This window comes from Ambystoma mexicanum, chromosome 8 (genome assembly GCF_040938575.1).
Source record: "Ambystoma mexicanum isolate Mex_15411 chromosome 8, UKY_AmexF1_1, whole genome shotgun sequence".
Classification (NCBI taxonomy): domain Eukaryota; kingdom Metazoa; phylum Chordata; class Amphibia; order Caudata; family Ambystomatidae; genus Ambystoma; species Ambystoma mexicanum.
This window is the reverse complement of record NC_090929.1, coordinates 412,863,870-412,887,601: the sequence shown is the minus strand read 5'-3', so window position 1 is coordinate 412,887,601 and position 23,732 is coordinate 412,863,870. Positions and strand designations below refer to the sequence as shown.

Genomic DNA, 23,732 nt, shown 5'->3' with positions numbered 1-23,732 from the left:
AATTTAACAGAGGACTAGCTTAGCTGGCCGGTGGTTTTTCTTTTAGGATGTCCTCCACAAAAATCAGCTTCTGGAACAGCCTCCTGGGTAGCAATATGGAAATGTTCTGCTGCTTTCCTTAATACGGTGTTGAACGCCATTTGGTCGTCGACCGGGAAGGCTTGTCGAGTGGGTGTGGTTGGGGGGTAATCCAAGCACAAGGCATCAGGTTCCGGTGTTGGAGTAGGTGACTGCCAAGGCTGAGGATCAACCGGGTTGGGGTTGTCTTCCCAACCCTCTGTGGAGTCCAACTGAACATCCTCAGTGTCAGCAAAGGGATCTTCATCTTGATTGTATAGGTCCACAGGAACCTCCCCCTCAGTGAGGTCATAAACATACTCTTCTACTTCTTCCTCTTGAGAAGGGCCAAAGACTTTCTGAAGCTTAGCCACAGGGAGAGGGGGCGGGGGGTTCTCCTCTCTAGGCCTTTTGGGTGTGGATTTCTCAAGTTCTACAAATCTCTCTAGCCTCTCCATACATCCCTCAAATTTCTTCCTGGTCCAAATAGATGAACCAGAGGAGTCCAGGGGTGGAAAGGGCTCCTGTAATGGATCTTCTGTCGCCAAACGTCGAGATTTCTCCTTTAACGTCGAAGAAATCCCTCCGGTGCCTTCCAAAAAGTCCTTTCGGAGGACGGACGGTTGACGCATGTCCTTATGTTTGTCTTTGGGCCTCTCTGTGGGTTCCGATGAATCCTTCGGCCTATACCTGGATTTCAAAGAATCCTTGGGTTTGTCCTTGGGTCTCGATGAATCCTTGGACCGTTGCTCCAGACCATCCGCCGAAATAATCCTAGCGATGCTTTCGGTAATCACCTCAGAGTCAGGAAGTTGTGAAGTTCGGGCCTGCGGTTGCACGGTTACTTCCGGCGGAACCGGGGCCTTCTTGGCCGTGGACACTTTCTTCCGATGCGTCTCGGCAGACTCCCGAATATTGGGGGCAGCGCCCTTCAACTTGGAGGGCCCAGTCACAAGGCGCACCTGCATTTGCAGGGAGGGCTGCCAATCCTACCGATCGGCGGGCAAGGCCAAAATGATCAGTGTGCCTGTTGGCGCTATGGACTGCTTCGACTGTTTTGACGAAGACGTCCCTGGGGTTGTGTTCTTAGTGTGTGAAGCGAGTGCGTCTTTGACACTGGGGTGTACAGTCCCCATAGCAGGACCAGAGTCTTGCCTAGTGGGGCTGGGGACAGACGACGCGGAGCGGGAATGCTCTGGTGAGAGGTCAATCGTCTCCGAATAGGAGGCCTGCTGGCCACTCAGCCCCTCGTCACAATCGGCGGTTGTGGCAGCGGGAGAAGTAGACTTGGCTTGCAACATTCCGTAGGCTGCCCACTGCTTAACACAGCGCTCCTTCAGTTTCTTCAGACGCAGGAGCTTGCAAGCGGCACAAACTGTCTCGTCCTGATTAAGGGGCAAACACTGATTACACTTGCAGTGTTTATCCTTCCAGGGAAATTTATCCTTACAAAAGGACAAAACCTAAACTGAGTCCTCTCCATAGATGAGGAAATAGTGACAAAAAGACCCAGGGAACAGCATTCTTAGAAAAGGATGTCCACCCCGACCCCACACTCCCTACTGTGTAGGCCGGCATAAAGGCCCAGCCACGTGGTCAGCAGCGCCGACCGGAACACTGTCCGAAGATCCGTAGAACCGTCTTCGGCGGAGATCTGAAACAGCCACCGATGGAAGGCACGGTAGGATAATATTCAATAACTTTAATAATATACGACCAAAGGAAGACTATAGCAATGTCGCTGGATGATCTCCGCATAAGGGCGACCAGTATGCTGGGTGGAAAAAAAACTACCTGAGGGACCTCTACGCGGGAAGGATTTTGGGTACACTACACGTCACGTAGGGAAAGTTTTGTTAGGAGGGTGAGGGCTTGGGGTGGCGGTCTCAATTTTCAAAATCCGGATAGATTTTATGTATGGAGGAAAAAAAAAAGTGATAACTTGTGCCCGAGGCATGACCACCAGGGGACCGGCTATGGGGATAAAGTGTGCACTGTGCCTGGTCTCTGGCAACGCCCAATGTCTACTTAGAGACGGCTAGCGGGGTCACCAACACAGCTGAAGCCCATGTCCCAGGGATTGTGGTCACAAGCGATGAATAGTGGCCCACGGCCCCATAGAAGAATAGTGGCCAGTGGGCCAGGCTACATGCCATGTCCATTGTTTACTGTGGGTCGATTCGGGAGGCAAGCAACAAGGCTGAATATAATGCCCCAGTTAGTAAGGCCAGTGGCCACAAATCATGGACTGAGGCGTGAGAAACCTGAAGGGGTCTCACCCACTGGTCCCCGGGGATCTGTCATCCAGGTGGCCAGGACACGGCCATCGCTATTGGATCCAGTTCCAGGGGGTGGATCAGTGTGTGATCACCTGGATGAGTGGTCTCTGGGGAGGTGGGACACCGAAGGGTGAGAGGCGGTTTCCCCTTCCTTATGACACCTTTTCCCCGTCCTGCCAAATAGGATATATAGAAACTCTAACCAACCCGTCCCACCCCTTTCCTACACAAACACTTTCTCACACCGTGAGCGACAACGGACTAATACCAGAGCCGTTTACCTGACAAGTCATAACACAAGGGTCAGGCAGAGTCAGGTAATTACCGGAAACTACACAAACCTGGCTGCCCTTTCCCTTTCCCATAGGGATAACAGGCGGAGCATGAGAGCACACTGAGCAAGGCCAAATGCACGAGGAAGCAGCTATTCCAGGACGGCATTTCAAACGGTGGAGAAAGGCGGCGAGACCTGAAAGGACGTCAAGGAGGTAATTGCACTTCCCTGTTTCAACCCAGAGCCACAAAACCGCCAACAAAGTAAACCTAACACCAGGAATAGCAGCTGGCGAATAGTGTGACGGATGTCAGCGGTACGTGAAACCCTCCCGCACTGATAGCCAGGGCGGGGAGACGCGGTTGCCATCAAGGTACCATCCTGGAGTCCAGCGGCCAAGGAAACGCCAACAAGTTCAGTACAGCCGGTGAGGCAGAAGATCCGGCTAGTGGACTGGACTGTGTGAGGCACAAGGTTGCAGTGACATTATGAGAAATAGACAGAGGTCTTTTTGTGAATGAACTTGGCACCAGAAATAGGACTCTGGCGACACGTGGGTGCTTAAAATCGAAGGTCACTAGCTGGTACACCTCTCCTGAAACAACAAGTACCAAGAGGCCATAAAGAAGGCCGGCGTGAAGTGTCAAGGTCGTCATAAGGGTCGAGCCAAACCCCTCCGACAACTTCTGCAACGTGTCAAGGACTTTGGATTAAGAGTATTGTAAAATTGTGAACCCGACTGAGGGAACTGTAAAACAGGCGTGTGGCTCGGCTGACGGGAGCGCAAAGCGAACTATGACTTTGTAAAAACCTGCACTTGCCATAGGCTAACAGAGCGACTCAGTGAGATGATATCGCCCTTCTGAAGTCTCAGTTTAAATTGGTAAGTGCTCTGGGAGGTGACGCCGAGAGAAGGATCGGAGCCCGGCTGAGGGGGATCCAAGGGTGAGAGGTGACGCTGAGAGAAGGATCGGAGCCCGGCTGAGGGGGATCCAAGGGTGAATGGTAATCACCCAACATGAAGATTGATCGAAGGAACTTTTCTTTTGTTGATTTAACATACCAGGCCCTTTGAAGCAAGAGACCTTGCATGAGCAGGGACTGGGCACAGAAGGCCCCGATATAGAGAAAAGGGACTGCAAGCTTGTGCCAGAGAAGGCCAGTAGCATGCTGTGCCCAAGAGTCCCGCCTTGTCCCGTACTAAAAACATGGGGAAGGGAGTCCCCCGGCCATAACCTCCCGAATTATTTTGTGAACACTTTATTTTCTTGTGAACCTTATCCCCCCGCACTTTTTTGTAACATAGCAGTAAGGATTGGCAATAGGTTTTCTTAGTATGGGCCCTTTTATTTGACTAGACTCCACTAGGACTGTATTATTTGATGGTTGTAGGTTGTTCCCATCTTAGACTTCGGTTTAGATTAGGAGTTTATCTCACCCATTTAACAGTTTAATAAACACCCTTGAACTGTGATCACTTGTGTGTCTTGCTTGGATACCATGCCTTCCTTATAGAGGCCATGGGTCCCACAATTGAGTTACAGTTGCCACTGGGCCAGGCTGCTGTGGGTTATTTTGCGGGACAGACAACATGTCTGAAGCCCATGCCCCAGGGTTTGTGGCCATGGCCACAAGTCACGACAGTGGCCCAAGGTCACATTATAGTATACTGGAAACTGCAGCAGGCTAGGTCCAGATTCTATTATGGGTAGCTTGGTGGGGTTGGGGTCATGATTAAACCTCATGCCCCATGCAATTCTCCCATGACTTGCATCCCAAACATACTGCTCAAAGTGATACACGTCAGTATGCGCTGCAAATATGTTTGTTAAGGAGAGGTATAGTTCTTTCCTATATTTTTAAAGTGGAATTATAACATGTATAATGCTGGAACATCAATAAACTTAAAACACTGTGAAAGGGACATTATGGTTAGGTTATTACTAATAAAAACGTTCTATGAAAAAGATTTGCTAAATTCACATTGTGATTGCAGCTCAAAATTGAACACCTAAAGAAATTTGGCAGTTATGGTAAGCTATGCAAGCATAACTTGTGCAGCCAGCATACACTGCTCAGACTAACAACCAGGACATCAAAGATCATAAATACCATTAAAGTGTTTTTCTGTGCTATAAACTTAAGTCACCAAATTCTGCTATCTAGGCTTAATCTTTGGATGGCTAAATGTCGGCAGCAAAATTAAAAGGGTGTGGCAGCTTTAATGCACAGTTCCTGGTGCACGCGTACCTGGCGGGTTGTTGTCCAGCACTGCATCACACACACTGATCTTCAGAATGAATGCCCGCAGTAATTGTTCAACATGTGACAGCAAGGTGTCCGAGCTGAATCACAACAATGGGGAAATGATAAAAACCTTATTAGAGCACGCAGGAATACATACTGCATAGGTAGTGAGGGGGAATTGCCATGGCACACAATATGCATGCTTACAGGTTCCATGTCTACAAACCTGTTACCAGCAAAATATGCAAACATCAAAAGAAAAGTCTGGACACATCTTGTACAGGCCCATTGTCAGTAAAACTGCTCATTGCTTGAACCTAGCACTGACAGCATGCACATCCATGCTTCCAAAAGTTCTGCTTTATTGCAGGTCGACATTACTTACAAGTGTGAAAACACTGCAAATGCAGTACCATCTGCCTCTGCAGATGGCATACATCCACCTGCCTGCATACAATCCACAGAGTCCCTACACACACTGGCCATAACCTCAGTGTATACACCTCTCTGTAAATACTGCTTGCTAATGTGGTCACTTTACTCAAGCACACCCTGTACAAACTATGCAGGTACTATGTGCACGCCACCTGTCTGCAAAGACCATTTGCTATGTGCACAGCAGGACAGCACATCGGTTGCAAAGAGGGTGCTTATCCTCCGCTTGATTTTAAACCAGTTGCACTTTCTCTGGCCCCACCATACCCTTGACAGAGCAGCAAATGATGCACGTCACAAGCACAATCATTCCCTGCATTAACACAGCCAACATGATCTTGCACAGGGTATCGGGTAATATTATCCCCATATATATGGTCGCCGTAAATAATATTGCCGGGAAAAGGTCGCTGCGATATTATATGGGTGACCATATATATGGGGACAGGGGCAAAAAAAAAAAAGTTTAGGGGTTGTGGGGGTGTCCCCCACATGTTCCATGCAATAATGTCGCCACAAAAAACGGCCATTTTTCGGCAATATTTTTGCATGGCGAGATTTTTGTGGCGACATTATTACATGGAACCTTGCACAGGCCCAACTGACACCTTAAGTGAACAACCCAAAGAGCAAAGAGTCTCAGGCCCAGCCGAAACACGCACAGCCTTCAAATGATGCGACATGTGGAAACAAATACTCGCACAGACAGACCACAAGCATGCTACATATCACTAGTCACAAAAAGGCACATACCCCAAAGTCACATAGATCAAAAGGTAGCATAGGAGGGTGCAGTTAAAACATCCCAAAGTGCTGTAAAAAGACCCAGGAGAACTTCACAGCAAAGAGCCAGACTAACATTTGCAAATGATTGATAGGTTAGGAGACAACCCAATGAAGGAGGCATTAATACATGCAAGGAATGGTCACAAAAGACAGACCCATGTTTATGAGGAAATAGAAACAGTAATAAGATACAAGGACTGACCTAACAGACAGCAGGGGTGGTTGAGTGATTTCAAAGACAAATCTTTCAACTGGATGATGGTCTTTATCCAAGATTACCAATGCTACCTTCTCCACATCATTCTGTAACCAGAGAGGACATAGTTACAAAAGGCCAACCAGCAATGTAAAGAAGAAGAAAAGCCTCAGTCTAGCCTTAGACAATTGGCAATATAAGGAGAATCCACCTCAGCCCCACCACACCCCTCAAATCTTTCCCGCCAATTTGGAATGGGAGTCCTAACCCTGCCAGAGCCAGTCAGAAATTAGTCAAATGTGAGGCGCGAGAACCCCAAGATTGTTGTGTCCAATTGGCAGTGTGAGGAAGGAGATACCCAGGTTGGTCCTACTCAATCAGCACAAGAAGAACAGGAACCCAAGGCAGAACATGGCCAATGTGATCTATGAGGAGAGAGAGCCTCAGACCTGCCCTAGCCCAAAGACAAAAACAAGATCTCTATCCAGGTTCCATGCAAACACATTTTAAAGAAGCTAATTAATGACATGGGAAGCTTGAATTGGCAAATAAAATTCAGTGACGTGGACCAGATTCACCCATTTTTGAGCTACTACTCCTAGGCAACATGGAGGTCTTGTGAGCACAGAAAAGTGCAATGGGGAAAGCCTACCTCTGAGCATTGGTAGGAAAAGGCTACACTCTTCCTAGAAAACTACTCTACTTTTCAGTTTCTCAATAGTGAGCAGCTTTAACATTTAAAACTAAGAGTAGCCCCATATAACTCCAATGATGCACACCTTTTCAATAAGGGGTTTTATGCAGTGAAGGGTGTCCTGGATGTAGCGGTTCAGCTCCGGGTGACAGGACATCTGTAGATGAAACAACAAGGGTTAAAGCAATGGCAGCATAATGCTAAGCCCCCAATGAAATGAGACAACCCTGGGATGGGGAGAGGGCAGAAAAACATCTAACCAAAACCCTGAAAAGGGGCGCACACTCCTCGCTGGGGACAGGCCAAGCCTGGCCAAAATGGGACCAGATGCTTTCCTTACCTGGACTGGTACATTGTACTTCTTTCTCTTCTGAAAGATTCCAATGGGATAAACTTCTCGAACGTACAGGATAAGGTGAACAGCCACCTCCAGGAATTCACACAGAATATCAGCAACAACTGTGAAAAACAGACAGCAGAAAAAAAAAGAAAAAAGGATAAACACCAAGACCAATTGTTAAAGCACCCAGCGACACAAACTCTGCAACTCACTAACATGGTTTTACTGCCAGCATGATCAAAAAGAGAACATCAAAAGCCAAGCAATCCTTACTGGCTATGTAATTTTATTGTTCTCATGTTGATCATGCCCCGTTGTTCCACAACTTGACTGACCATTCACCTACCGCTCAATCTCTGTACAAACGCTGGGATACCCCCGTGTCTGGGCGTTACACAAATGTATAAAATATACCTATTGGAAATGCACTTACCAACAGCCTTAATTACATCCAAGAGAAAAGAAAGAACACACATAATGTGGTCTCCTGCTGACTGAATGATACATCTTATGATCCACCGCAGTATAGTCCCTGGGTGGCACTGACCTATGTGATGAAACGCCTATTTTGCTATTTAGACTTACCTAGACCCATTGATTGTTCGTAACCATTGTTGCTAGTCCTGAACTAGACTATTTTGTAGCCCAACCCTACCTAGGCCCATTGCCCGATTGTAATTACTACTGCTATCTTGTACCAGCCTATTTTCTTGCCTAGCCCTACCGAGGAACACTGCTGGATTGAAACGATTACTGCCATCTAGAACCAGCCTATTCTGCTGCCTAGACGTACCTAGACCCACTGCTTGTTCTTAACCACTGCTGCTATGTTTGAACCACACTATTTTGTTGCCCAGACCCAGCCAGCCCATTTGCCCGACTGTAACTACTGCTGTGATTATTGAACTAGCCCATTTTGTTCTCTAGACCTACCCAGACCCTATTACCAGATTGTTTGACTGATTATCACTGCAATTGCCGAACTAGCTCATCAAGGAGGCACCTCAATACACAACACTGTTTCTACTACGCCAACCCATCACTCACACTGTGACATAACTCTATGCACTTCTAGCTTTGTAACTCAGTTCTGTACGGTTTATCCACGATACGCCCAAGTTGTCACCTGCCCCACACACTTAATGTACACACCAGCTAGCCGCTACATCATGCTTAGCATACTCTGCATTATCCCACTGCTACTCACCATTTCCAGGCTCGACTCTAGTTTACTTAACCCTGCCCAGATGGAGCATCCACTGGACCCTAACCAAAGTTCTACCACAACCGTTAAGCCCACGATCAAGGCCACCCCCTTTGTACCTGCACTGAACACCCTCAGCCGAGACTCAAGAATTAGACCCACACCAGAACTACCTAATTTACACCCTGCCCCATCTTGGAACAGTAATGGCACACCCCTCAACCCTACCAACGACAAAAATACACCTAACCTCTCAGCAGGGATACCCACAATCTTCCCTGACAGCTCTGTCAGCAACAAGAGGCTAAGGGCTAGGATCCTTACGCACCATAGCCGACTAGCTAATCATAACCCTAACACTACCAGTAAACAGCCCACAGAATACTCGGAGCAAAAACCCAACCGCAAGTCAATCTGAAAGAGACCCCAGTCAACAAAAACCCTGGACTCACTCAGAAGCAGCCTATAAAAGGGGCTCGACTTAACGCTAGATCCCTTGTTGCCTACGCGACTGAGATTGAAGACATTTTGTCAAAAAAATCTTGGACTTCCTTGCTATAACAGAAACCCGGCTGCATGCTGCAGCAGGCCTGTCTCTTAACCTAGCGGTCCCCGACAACTACTCTATTCTTGGAGCTGATAGACCAAACTCTATAAGAGGAACCACCGCCATCATCTTCAGATCCACACTAGACATGAGAACAGCCACCGCGACTCCTTTCACCTCATGCAAATTCCTATCAGTTAAATTCCAAACCTCGCCTAAAAGTACGATCACCATCCACCTAATCTACAGGCCTCCAGGTCCTATAGGATAATTCGAGGAAGACATTACGTCATTAGCGGCTGACAACACCAAACTAACTGCGCAAAACATTAGCCTAGGCGATTTTAACCTCAGCTATAACAACCCTAATGATTTACCTGCCACATCTTTAGCCAATGCCCTGTCAGAACAGATTCCTACAAGAAAGTACCCAACCCACCCACGAGAAAGGTAGGACACTCGATTGGGTAGCAGACCTAAATTGCACCATCACAATAAAGGAGTCATCACCCCCATTGTGGACTGACCACTACCTCCTCTCCTTTGAGCTTATCATCAACAATCTAGAGAAGAAAGAAAGCCTAGTGGCACCACCATGCTGCACTAGAAGTAAAAGCAACAGCACAGCCGAGGCCATCTTACCTCTAGTAACCCCCACACTCAATGCTCTACCCTTCACGAATGACACAAATCTGATTGTAGAGACCTACAACGAATCTATGGACAAAGCTATAGACACAATTGCCCCACTAAAGTTGCGTAGCAGGAAACCAAGAGCACATCTGAACTCCTGGTTTACCCCTGAACTTAAAATTACTATGTACAGAAAAGAGGAAACTCGAAACACTTTGGAAGAATATTCAGAGAATGAAAACAATCTAGCCACATACAAAAGCGAGATTATCCGCACCAAAAAAAGAAACCTTCAATGATGGAATAAACCAAGCAAGCCCCGGCACCAAAGAAATGTTCAACATCTTGAGAGTTGGAAAATACCAACCCACCCGCAGACACTTAAGGATAAACCTTGGTGCACCAGCATCCAAAATGCCCTTGCCAATAAAATCACTGGTCTCCAGACCAAAATAGCCGACAAACGGCACCAACTCACCACCCGTAATCCAATTAGTCAGACTACTTCCGAATCCTCGCACCAAAATTCAGGCTTTAAAAATTCACCAACATAACAGTGTCAGAGGTTCAAAAAATTATAGCCTCACTGAAACCCTCGAATTGCAAAGGTGACAGTTGCCCAGCACAGATCATAAAAGATGCGGCCAGATATTTGGCTCCTTTTATCACCAAATTAATCAACTCATTCTCCAGTAACGCCGTACCATGAAATTTGAAGGAATCATGGGTGCTCCCATTACTTAAGAAACTAACGTTAGACCCATCTATATCCACAAATTATAGACCGATCACAACGGTCCCTTTTCTTTAAATTCTTTTAGATAGGGTTGCATATTTTCAAATTCAAGACTATCTTGAGACAAACAAACTACTAGGAACACGACAATCTGGCTTCAGACCCCAACGTGGAACGTAAACTGCCCTTGTTGACCTCAAAAGCCAGATTGACGAACTAAAAGACAAAGGCAAAGTGGCCATCCTACTCCTCCTAGACCTGTCAGCGGCCTTTGACCTGGTCGACCACAAGGTACTCTGACCATCTGGATGGGAACATACCCATTGTCAAAGATGTAAAAACTGTAGGTTTTTACCTCGACTAAACTAACTAAACATGTAAACATGACTGCCTCAGCCACTCCTTACACAGGGAAGCTGATCAGGGCGTGCAGACCCCTACTGTCACTGAACAGTTGTCTTACACTAGCCAGAGCACTCACAGTCCAAACTGGACTATTGCAACGGTCTACCTAGGCGCCAACAAGTCCATAATCAACAAACAGAAAAATGTGCTTAGAGCTACCTTAAACATACCCAGAACAGATTATATCTCTGCAAATGGCTCTCTATACAAGAAAAGAATTTGACTCGAAAACTCTGCCTAACCCACAAAGCACTGAACCACGGAGCCCCACCTTCTCTTACTGACAAATTCACCCGAGACCCTCCATCAGCACTACGAGATCCACCAACACCTCCTGCCTAGTGGTACCTAGATACAACCTCATAAAAGCAGGCGGCTCCAGTTTCCCGGACCTGGCCTCCCAACTCTGGAACACACTCCCACAGGACATTAAATCCATCCAAGTATTCGAAAAATTCAGAAGTAGTGTGATCACCTTGCTACTCAATAAGAACTAACCCTACCCTTCTCTCTCAGCCATGCACCCACACGTTCCCATTCTATCATTCATGACTGTATCTATGCCTGGACCTTTGCATCAATTGAAGTTCATGTCTTATTATGTACTATTCTGTATGATCTGTATGTTGTGTATTATGTAATATTCTGTATGATCTGTAACATGTAACCATGTAACCATCTTCTTATCCACTAGCACCCAGATATTCATGGGTCAGGCATGCTATATAAATAAAACAATACGAGATTATCCAGTTGGCTGCAGCTTAATCGTGCTTTATGGACCAGTTCGATAATAGTTATTCAGAGCCCTGAAGCAACAGAAGAAAACTAGACTAGATCAGATCATTGTACTCGCACTTTCCCAGCTCTTACCTTGGCCAAAATTCAGGTCCTGTCGGGTGAGGGTGGTCATCTTGTCAGCTGCCTGAAGACAAACCATAGCAAAAGATAAAAAGGGGGATATAAGAAAAGTTCCCATTTATGCTGAACATCTCAGTTGACTCAATTGTTCCTTCAGAGTGCCCTGCATGGCCTGTTCCAGCGTCTGCAATCAAGGAAACCAGATCCCCTGCTCCTCTTTCATGAAAGATGCTACCACAAAATCAATGACTAAAGCCTTGAGGAATAGAGGGACAGGAAGGACAGTTCTGTACCAATTGGCTCAGGGGCATTCAGAAACTGTACAGCAGCTATTGCTGAGTAACAGAGGTCAGACAATGACATACGAGGTACGCAATATGTGATCAAAGCGGGCCTTGTGAGAAAGAAGGTCAATAGTGGGGCTTGCTACTTGTAGAATTTTGTAAGTTTATGGCAATGTCTTCAACTGTTTTATGCCGAGCTCGCCTTGATTAAACATTTTAAGCTTGTCCCTCACGCCACAAATGTCAGATCTGCTAAGATTTACTAATAAAAGCAGTCACCTTCCATACTTTCGGAAGGTCCTCGCACCCCCATCCCTCAATGGACCTCCTGCAGGCACCCCTACAGAGGCCAGTCCCACAGTTTGAAGATCGCTGCTTTATGGTTTTCACCACAAGTAAAGTTTGTGCCATGAACAAAAACATTTTCCCACAGCAATGTTATAAAATCGTAGGTATCAACCCTCTATTGTAAAGGGTCAGTAGGCTCAAAGAGGTCACCATCATTGGAACTGTTGAAGATCTAGCCAATGGTTCAGTAAAAATGTCCTACTGGCAGGGTTGGGGGGCTGGGAGGACATGGTGGGTGTGTTCATTTTGATCAGCAGCTATGCAAGAGGAAATGGGTCTTATGGGGAACACTACACTCCTGGGAGAAACGATCAGGGATTCTGGACCCTGCCCTGAACAACCATTAGGTTTGCTGCCAGGATGGTCAAAAGCCTCAGCTAACCACTGAGCAAGAGTGAAGTTTGCCAACCAACATACTAAGCAATGAGAAACGGCACTTTGGGTCTACTGATTGCAAAAAGCCATTTCTCTGTACCAAACATTCATATGACTCCAATAATCTTTAGCTTCTGGTAACAATTAGTCTCCAGGATGCTTTCTTCCCCAGATCCATGTTGTACATCAGGTACAATGCAAACGTGATATAAATAGAATTAAAGTGCAAATGGAGCATTTTAAAATGGTATTGATCAACGCAGACCTCAATTAGAATGGGGGGGTGGGGAGAGGTGGTACGGGGCTGGACCAGTTTTTGCCTTTGGGTCTTGTAAGTCTCCCCCTCTCTCTCCCCCCGTCCCTCTCCCCCACTCTCCCCCCTCTCTCTATCCCCCCTCTCCACCCACCTCCCTCGAGCCTGTGCAGCCCCCCCCGACCCCTTCAATGAAGGACCCCAAGGCAAAGGACAGTTTCAGCAGAAGCAGCTCCAGATTGTGTCTCCCGGTGTCAGCAGGGGTGAGCAAGAAGGCTGCAGCCATCAACCTGCTGCGACTGCTAAAGTAAGTGCAGGCGATCAGGGGGCAGCAATCACTGTACCCAAATAAACTGACCCACCCCTCCAATTACCCCATTTTTCTGATCGCACCACTCATCTGCATCTCAGTGAATCACACATCTCTCTAGGAAAGTCGATTTTTCTCTTGCATTGCTGGCCTTTTGCCCTCTTTTTAGGAAAGTTAAACCTGGGAGTTTTTGTAGTGTCCCCCACCCAGCCCCTGTTCTTCTAACCACACTGCTCCTGCATTCCCCTGTGGCATGTTACCTGCTTGTTCCCTCATGTGTGCATCCTCCTGTGTGAATCCTCCCTCTCTAGTTCTTCCTGTGGTGCACGGCTGTGGGCGGTGTCTCTTCTTCCTCCCTCACTCTCCGTTCTTGCCTCCTTGCACTCTCTATGGTGCTCTCTATCTCTCCCTTTGTCTCAAACTGCTACCTCCCATCCTATCCGATCACTCCAAGTTTGGAAGGAAAACGTTCAAGAGGGATATCCTGGTCTCCAACTCCCTATCGATGATACCCACATCGACGCTTCCTTCAGACAGACTCTCACTGGCATCATCTTTGTCATTCTCTCTCCAGACCTATGAACCCCTCATATGTCTCTGTTCTCACTCCTTTCTGTTCCTCCCCCATTAACGGTGGCAGGCCTCGTGGCCCCCTTTTAATTCCTTAAAACCATCATCAATGTCTATCTAAATAGAAACGTCATGGTCCAGGGTTCTCAGCCAAATCTCCTACTTGATAGGGGTCTGTGTCTCATCAATTTCCTCCATTCTCCTGCCACTCCTAACACCTCTCTGTCTCCTCTGCCACCTCCTTCCTCCTTCCTCCTTCGTCGCCTCTGTGGCACCCACCTCCTCCTCTGGCCTCCTCAGTCTACTGCTTCTATCCACTCTCTGGCCCTTCTACCGCCTCCGCTGGGAACGCCTCACAAGTTTTTTTAAATGTGGCAACCTGCTCCATGTAGCTACTCTCAACTCTCGCTCTGCTGTCAAACATTCCTCCAACATTTGCCACCTCTTCGAAAACCTTCACCTGGATGTCCTCGCTCTCACCAAGACATGGTTCACGGCCAGCTATGTCATGAGTTTTGACTCCCTCCTCCCCGAGGACTACAAGATCCTCTCCGAGCCCAGAACCAACCAACCCAGAGGTGGCGTGGCCCTGATCTTTCCGGAATGGGTCCCTGCTTCTCTGTCATTCCTATGTAGGCCTACTCCTTTGAATGCCTAGTCTGCAGGCTCTCGATCTCTCCTGGCCTCTCGCTGACTGGCCAACAGCCACAGGCCACATGGCCTGGTCACCCCTCTTCCTCTCAGAATGGGCTGACCCATCCTTGCCTCGACCTCTCAACTTCTCCTCGGAGACCAACATCCACCTGGGCTCTTCTGCAACCTATGCGACCCGCCCTGCCTCCATTTTCCATTTTGGTTCCATGTCTGAAAATCGCAGCAAAAATTACTGAATACAAAATATTGCTGCAAAAATGCTGTGTTTTTTTGCGCCACAGTCATGTAAAGGATGCAGGGGACACCCCCACAAACCACGGACCCATTATACCATTTAAGGGGGGCGGGGGACACCCCTGCAACCTCCGCTCCCCTTAAATGGTATAATGGGGTACACCTTTACCGGGTCAAACCACGGCAGGTTTGCCGCAATTCTTTTTACCGGTGACATTTTTTGCAGCAATTTTATTACCCGATACCTCAATTCTACCCACTAGTCTAACGTACTCAGCTGAAAACACCTTGGATGTTCTCATCTCCTCAGACATCCTCCCCTCTCACCACTCCTCTCTTGAACTGACCACTTCCTGCTCTCCTCTGAACTTAGAACTTCTTGCAGCTCAAGCAAAGTCTACCACCTGCCTTCTCGGTCAGTCGGCCCATGAAGCGAGTGCCAGTGGACGCCTTTGCCTCCATGTTCTCAGCTCCTTCTACTCCAGTGGCTCACTTGCACTCTTGACAGAGCCTTCTCTAACCTGCATCTTTTTATCTCCAACACTCCGGACATCCTTTACCCAGTCATGAGAATCTGTCTGAAGCCTACCTCCAAGTGCAACTCTTGGTACGACTCCGACCTCGCCTCCCTAAAACACAAGTGCAGGGTGGCTGAGAGAAAGTAGAGGGCTTTGGCGCATCCTCTGACAAACTGGCCTGCCGCCTACTCCAAAGGCACTACAGGCGAGGACCGAGATCCTTTCCAAGAAGAGGGTCCATAGCCAAGCCTGTGTCTCTCCAGCCTCTAACACACCCGAACATCTGCAGGGAGCTGGCCAATCCTACAGTAGCCTCAACCTCTCTGGTTCCCTCCCAGGCCCTCTAAGTCTCTGGCCTCTCATTTCACCACTGAAACTAAGGACGTCCTTTCATCTTCCTCTCCCTCTGGCCCACTCTCCTTTTTTCCTCCTTTGCTCTAACACCTGACAATATCTCTAGACAAGTCTGATCTATGAAAGGGTCATCCAAACAGGTGCTCCCCTGCTCCTCCAGAACCATCAAGGACCAAATTGCCACCCTTGGCCGATTTCTGCAATCACTCTTTCGCTACACAATCTTTCCGCTCAAGCAATCCCTTGTGCACCCCCTCAAAGCTTTCTGCCGATCCTAATTGCACGATTTCTATTACTCCATTCCTGGGCAAACTCCTGGAAAAGCTGTCCATCTCCCACCTTACCCTCCACACTGAATCTGTTGGCTGCCTCCAGAACCATCAGTCTGGCTTCAGAGCAGTCAGAGGCACGGAAACTGCTCTCCTGAACACCAGTGAAGATCTGCTCTCTAACATCTTCTCCAGCTCTCCCTCTGTCCTCATCCGCCTTGACCTTTACTCTGCTTCTGACACGCCGCCCTGATCAACAGACTCAGTGTGAACCTGGGCATTACAGATCAGGCCCTGGCTTGGCTGACCTTCCTCCTGGATCGTCCCTTCCAGGTCAAACTTGGGTCCCTTCTCTCCACTACCTCTCTCCACATGTGGTGTTCCCCCAGGGCTCTATCCTCTCCCCGTGGCTCTTCAATGTCTATCTGGCCCACCTGATCTCCACCTTCTCTTCTAAATGGGTTATGCAGATGACTCGACACTTTCAGGCTTCCTTCAGCCTCCTCTCCTCCCTTGCTCAGTCCCAACTGTCTGCCGGCGATTCAGGATTGGTGCGCCTCCATCAATCTTTGCCTTAATGCCAGTAAGACAAAGATCCTAATTGGGACCCCTGCGCCCACTTTCCCTCTCAGGAACGCATGGAGGCAACAGTAAAGATAGACGCAAGTGATCCGTTCAAGGGTGATTATTAAACTGTATAGGTAGGTTGCAAAAATGCCTAATCTAAACCTAAATCTAAGATGGGAGCGAGCTTCGCCATTCAAACAATAATAAGACAGTCCAAGTGGTGTCTTGTCAAATACAAGAAGGGCCTATACTAAAAAATAAACTATTGCCAATCCTTACGCTAAATACAAAAAGAAGCACGGGATAATGTTCATAAGAAAGAAGGCAGTGTTCACAAATAAGTTAGGATGCGGTAGTCGGGGGGGGGGGGGGGGGGTCTTCCTTACCCACGTTTTCAGCACGGGACAAGGTAGGATTCTGGAGCACAGCACATGCTCGAGCTTTCCCAGCACGAGCCAACAGTTCTGTTCTCAGCAATCATTGCGTTTGGTTGTTAAGTCTTTTACACAAAAAGTCATTCTTCAGAGGACATGATGGGTTGCAAATTAAACCAAAGTTATTTTCAGTGTACACGGTGGGCGATTACCATTCAGCCATGGATCCCCCCCTCTTCCGGGCTCAGATCTACAAAGTTTGTAATTATATCAGTACCTTTGGTAGCTAAGTTTTCTTGTTGGAGGGCCTGATCAGTACACTGCATCAAAATAGTTATTTTCTAGTTTCACTTTGGGTGATGCTTCCTCACCCTGGGTTCCCCTCTTCCGGGCTCAGACCCTTTTCACTCTTTAGCCTCCCTCAGTCGGGTTCACTACGACTTCTCAACAAGATTTCATCTGCGACATCCACAAATCTCTAATGTCCTTTTAACCAGTTCACTGTGGACATCCCTCTGCCGGGCTCACTCTTGTCAACACACTGTGTGTGTGTGTGTGTGTGTATATATATATATATATATATATATATATATATATATATATATATATATATATAGAGGAACTTATCGGCATCCCTTTTTCAGGTCAACTTCAATTGCACATTTTCTCATTCAGTTCCTATGATGCAGGATCCACTTGCCTTGGCTTCACAATGTTATGTTGGTCAAAGACTGTACAGAGGATTTTACCAGACCCCTGTATGACCACTTTGACCCCCTTCTTGCCTTTCCCAAGGGCTTCTCGTAACGGTAGTTTCAACTATCGGGAATCGCCCAGAGTTTGAGTGAGCACCCACGTGGCGCCCGACGACTGTTGCTGGTTTTCCCCCCTCTTAGTATCAACAGTTCTGTGTATTCTTTCATAATTCAATTAGTCGTTTGCTACTCAACAGTTCGGTTTCTTATTGGCTCTCCCCTTGACTCGCCGGCTGTGATGAACCGTTTAGCTTTTCTTCTCTCTGGAGTCAAGGTTGGCATCACGGAGACAAGGGTCGCTCCCTGGCTTGGTTATCAGCAGAGGAGGGCCCGGTGTACCTTTGACATCTGCTACAACACACACACTGGCTATTGATCACGGTCTGCAGAGGTTTTACAGACCTTGGTCGAAAAGGGCAAGGTCGCTTCTCCTGGTCACCCTCTCGGTTCGCGCTTTCTTGCTCCTCCTCTTGAACAGCCATGCCGAGTTAGCTCTCTCGCTATGCGGTCTACCTAGCCCGACTTGTGCTCTCGTGCTCCACCTTTTATCCCTGTGGGGAAGGGAAAGGGCCGCCCTCAGGTATGTGCAGTTTTGGTCAATTGCCCGACTTTGCCCGACCCTTGTGTTGGGACATGTCAGTTAAACGGCCGGGTGTTAGTCTGGTGATATGCGAAAGTATTCATGCGAGAGGGGGGCGGAGAGGGAGTTTAGAGTGTTCGCGTATTCTACGTGTTAAGTTGGGGGAAAAGGTGTCATATGAAGGGGAAATACCGTGTCTCACCCATCTCTGTCCCACTTCCACTCCCCGGGGGCCCTCCCCCGCCCCCATCCAGGTGATCCTCACTGGTCCACTCCCAGAACTGGATCCAATAGCGATGGTGAGTCCTGGCCACCTGGATGGCAGATCCCCGGGGACCAGTCAGGGAGACAACTTCAGGTTTCTCAGAACTCTGGCTGGCCTCCTTGGGCCCTATACCCTCACCTTTGTTTGAGGCAAAAAAAATGAGTCATCTTCAACTCCACTCTCCTTTCCTCATACCAGGCCCACTTCCAGCTGCACCTCCTCAGAGGTATTATACCTTTTCTATCTTTCTTCCAGAAGCTCACGATCTCCAGAACCCTGGTTCTCTCCCACGCTGGACTACTGCAAAATCCTGTTTCTTAATCTGCCTACCTTTACTCTTCGCCCCCTGCAACTAATCCAGAACATGACTGCAAGACTTATCCTTGGCCAAAAGCCCAGGGACCGTATCTCAACAGTCCTGAAATCTCTCCACTCGCTGCAAGGATCAAGTTCAAGAACCTCTGCATCGTCCACAAGGCTTTCTGGGGTCGGGGCCCAATTTACATCTAACTCTCTCTACCGAAATACCTTCCTTCTAGAGCCCTTTGCTCAGCTACTTCCAACTCAGAGGGCTCAGGTGCTTCTCCATCAGAGAGTAGGGGGGTGGGGGTAGATTGCTCTACTCTGCAGGTGTTTCTCTCTTGAACTGTCTCCCTGCCACTCTCAAACTTGACCTGGACCACCTGAAGTTCCAGAAGCAGCTCAAGACCATCATTTACTCCTCTGCCTTCTCGTGATCCCTTGCTAACTTGCCAGTCTGCTACACCGACTGGTTGCTTGGTTCCCTCAGAATCTTACTGGGTACCAGGCTCTTTCCATGACCAGTCTTCCTTTGCACTGCCTCCTGGCCTACCACGCACATAGGGGCTGTAACCCTAACCGCTACAGCCCCCACCCCCTGCCTCCTTGCACCTACCTAGATCTGCGCTGCACTTACTCAGAGCCATGCTGCCCTGACTGCACCTCTCTACTGTCGCACTTACAATTCCAAATGACAATGCCTACTAGGATTGTTTGGCTTGTCCTCCCCATGTCTTCCCTGCCTTGTCTTGTGGCACCTAGAAACACTTGTGTACAGGCTCGAAATAAATGCCATATCATATACACAAGTGTATCAGAGGGTACAAATTAAAATTGCAATCTATTAGCCAGCCTTTAAAGAGTCACTCTCCACCTCAAGTCTAAACACACTGCCCAATTACCCCTCTTTTAGTCTACCTTGAGACTGGATCAGTGACACAGAAAGGAATAATGATAGATTATCTAATTCATCTATCTAAGATTCACATGAAACAGACGTTCTTACCAGAGAGTAGGCAAAGTAAAAACACAATTTTAATTAATACATTTTATAACACACAAATACATGGTGGGTGCTTTCCGCAAGACACCTCACACAATTAAGAATTGCTAGTTAGAAAACACAAACACTAAAGTCCAGCAAAAACACATTTTCTACTAGCGGTGTCTGAAGTTAGTAGAGTAACATTGATAGAAAATCACCTAGACTTGCTATTCTTAAATTGTTTTACAATTTTGGGGGAACATGCCATAAATGCACAGCATCAAAAAAAGTACTAATGCTGCAGAAAGAACACATTTATTTCAGTGTCTACAGGATGTCTCCATATGTTTCGGCACACAGATTACATCAACACCATCCCTGGTGTTCCATTTTGATTGTGGCCCTCTTCAGGACGGTATATTGCTTTTCAGATTGACAAAAAGTTCCAAAAACCCCCAATATTTCCAGGTACTGTAAAGAATGAAAAAGCAAAACTTGTGTTAATAGCTGGTCTGAGAGATCACCATATTAAAAACTCTTTTGGTAAAGTTATTACCCCTTACCTAACTTTTCACTGACCTTTCTTTTCTCTTATGGTTGGACTAAAGCATGGTTTCTTATAGCGGAAGAAATGGACATTCGGTTCCTTTTCATAAGTTGCGTTTATGCAGCATTCATTTATTCTGCTTTGTCAGTTTTGGGACGGCCATCATGCCGTTGTTATTTCCTCTCAGCAAATGTGTACTTTGACCACTTTGCGAGACCTATTGGTAAACATAAATGTTTTTATAATATTGAAGAAAACATTTCCTGATTTGTAGTGTAACACAAGTCATGACGTGTGTACTAACCTTGAATTTAATCGTCGGCTTGTCTGTAAAAAATTGAAACCAGAAGGATCGGCTTCAAGGGCGGACTTTTCGCAACCCTGCAAACGGGTGCGGTTTAATCCTTTTGTCCTTCCTGTACGTCTTCCCTGTGGCTGGAAGGCGAGAGAAAATGGAAGGGACCTTAGAAAAAAATATCCTACTTGATTTTATGTAATATTTACAAGTTGATTATCAGTGGCATATATCTATCTACATGTCCATGTGTGCCCGCTTCACGGGACACAAATGTTTTTCCAATGATGGAGTTAATTTACCTGTTTAATCTTTTTTTGCGATGGGTTCGGACGTCTTTTCAGTCGCAGCAGCTCCTCACTGTCAGCGCGCAGCAAAGCCGATCACTCTTGTGCGGTGCTGGGGAAAGTTATTCTTCCGGGTTGTGCTGGCGTGTCATGTAGCTACACGTGTGCGCTTCTAGTCCTCATACTGTTCCTCCTTCTGTTTGGTGCGCGTCCCCTCTGTGCGGCCATCTTGGGAGAGTATGCGTGATTAGGGTATAGCACTCTTGAATGCAGAGAATGCGGTGGTAAACGTGTTAAAAAAACCTTTGGCTGCTTTATGTTTTCAATATTTGGAAAGGCTTATTTACTTGCAAATATAAATCGCACACTCTAGGTGTATATTTGAAAAATTTGAAAGGGGAGATTTCCCTTGCTCTGGTTTAATCGCTTTGTGTGTTGGTATCCCACTTAACCACATGTGACTTTGAAAAATGTCCATTATGAGGCTACTGTATAATCCTGGTCTTACATCTGTTTTTGTTGGCAAAGTACAGTGTGATGTCGGGAGGGAGGGGCAGGGAGTTCACTAAAGCACTGCTGCTGATTTGGATTTCTAATACATGGTATGATACTAAGTCAAGTCATCACCATGGGTGTATTCTTTAAGTGAAAGAGAAAATATTTTTTCCGATGTTTTAGAAGAAAATGCCCCATTCGACCGCTGAATTTAGACCATTTTTCACCGAGTCCAAATCAAAGATCCATTTCTGTTAACATTTGCGAAGTGCCAAGTCTCTGTCACCTCCTCGTTTTGAAATTTGGACCGTTTGGATAATGAACCAGAAGATTTCACACGGTTTATGTTTCAAAAGTAGATAATGAGCAACCAGAGGTTTATTTGGTATTTGATTTCTGATGTTTGTGCGATGTTCCCTATTCGTGTTTTTATTTGTCTTTTTGTCTTCCCAATGTAGAGGAGTTGGCAAGGGCACTGGATTGCATACACTACCCATTGTGAGGCACAATGTGCAATTGTGTGTCGGAGGCGGCCTCTGAGGGAAGTATGTTTGTCGGAGGTGCGGCTTGACACGGAGGTGCGGCTTGATGCGCAGGACGCGTAGGAGGGTCCTTTCCTCAAATCCAGCATCCTGTTTCTCTCGAGTGTGCGGGCGAGGCAGCGAGGACAACAACGCGGGGGGAAAAGTGCGGCAGAAGGATAGGAAGAAGGAGAGGCCCCGATCGTAAGGAAAAGCACAGGCAAGATTACAGGTGAGAGCCTTACCACGCCACCCCGTGTTCCGGGTCTGCTCCGGAACTGTGCCAAATACCGCACGACACGGCGAGGCGGCCCCCGAAGCTCCCAGTGGTGTTTGGTTCCCACGGCCCCACTGGTATTGACACTAAGCCACGGGTGGCCCTGGGTGATTGGCCCCTTTACTAAAAGGAGCCTTCCTGAAAGAGGTGGTGCGGTGCCTCCAGCACCCCCCCAGAGTTTGAGGGGGTAGACGTCAGTTCCTCTACCCTGACTGACCTCTCCCCTTGATAGGAGGGGGGGGGGCTGGGTTCAGAGGAGACGGTGAGGCACCTATAAGTGGTGTAGAGGAGTTGAGAATAAACATACCCTACCCAGAGTTGTACCTGGGAAGAAGGGGAACCTGCCATTATTACCCAGCGACTGAGGGCCCCTGCCCGAGAGACAGGCTTTATAGCCCCCTGGTTGACTGACAAGGGGGCCCACAGGAAAAGGTGGGAAATCAATTTTGCTTCCCAGCGTGGAACGAGGGGAACCATCTCACCACGTAAACATCAGCCCTCTCTATCTCTAGTCTGGGAAGCGAAGTGAGCTATAGCATAGATATGCAGCCGGTCAGAAATGCCCCCCACTCGATATACAATCTACGCAAAAATAAGTGCCCACCCATTAAGGAATCCAAAGAGTGTCCAAAGAAAGGGGGAAAATCTAAAAAAAACGCTAAAAATGCCCTACCGGTGGTGCAAGGGGCTATAACCGAGTTTTTTCCGGTGAATCCTCCCCCTGCCATCAACTCTACAGTAAACGAGGATATGACAGCACCGATACATAATGATGGCATCTCCTTAAACACCTCTAATTTCGATGATATAGATAACAACTCCCTTCTAGATCTATGTCTGACTATACAGAAAGGGATGCAGACACAAACTCCTATGAGGCCAAACAGTGGCATAACGCCTACTAAAGATAGTAGCATGAATAATGCCACAGGGGAATACCACGCGCCGGAAAGGAGCGGACGATTGTCTGCATCTCCTAACTTATTAATGACGTTGATGGAGGACGATCCAGACAACATAACGGAAGATAACATCGACCTACACCCTAGCTCATCAAAGATAATTGAGCGCCAATCGTCGGTGGCGGCCCTGCAATTTGCCCTCAAGATACTTTTACAGATGTCGGGACGTATCCTGGCTAATACCAACTCTATTACTATGGCCTTAGGCTCCAAAGGCCTTCCTCGGGAAGAGGCCGAAATGAATCTATCAGCTGCACTACTCACAGCAGATGTGATCAACGAGCAGGAAGTGGAGATGGAAGAGAACGAGGGGCCTCATGCACCTAATAGCAACAGCATAATTGAGGTACCTCATGAGGAGGTGGAAGAACGGGAGCAGGAGCACAGTCCCCAGTCCCCCCTCACACACAAACAGCGCAGATTGGCAAAAAAGGCACTGAAGAATAAGCCAGTGGCAACAGGTGCCCAATCTCCTATATTGGGACCTAAATTAGTACCGGAGACACGGTCTAAAAAGGCCAGGAAAAGAATGGTGAGAGCAGCCCAACGGGCGGCTAGAGCAAAGGGCCCTCTGTTAGATTGGCTGATACCTGAAGAGAAGGCAACTGAAGTGGATGATAATGAAGCATCTGTGCTGTGCGAAGAGCCTGATCAGGAAA

General features: G+C 47.5%; 1 protein-coding gene across 2 annotated transcripts in view; it reads right to left on the bottom strand.

Moving 5' to 3' along the window:
• MAD2L2 (mitotic arrest deficient 2 like 2) overlaps positions 1-23,732 on the bottom strand; it is a 164,558-nt gene that overhangs the window by 78,565 nt on the left and 62,261 nt on the right. For both annotated transcript variants that reach the window (XR_011268552.1, XM_069609919.1), the window contains exons 4-8: positions 11,707-11,758; positions 7,309-7,427; positions 7,054-7,125; positions 6,281-6,381; positions 4,861-4,955 (exon numbers count right to left, since the gene is read on the bottom strand). Coding sequence is in view for 1 of the 2 variants with exons in the window: in XM_069609919.1 (XP_069466020.1) it covers positions 4,861-4,955; positions 6,281-6,381; positions 7,054-7,125; positions 7,309-7,427; positions 11,707-11,746 (427 nt within the window). In the remaining variant the exon portion in view is untranslated. The remainder of the gene's footprint in view (positions 1-4,860; positions 4,956-6,280; positions 6,382-7,053; positions 7,126-7,308; positions 7,428-11,706; positions 11,759-23,732) is intronic.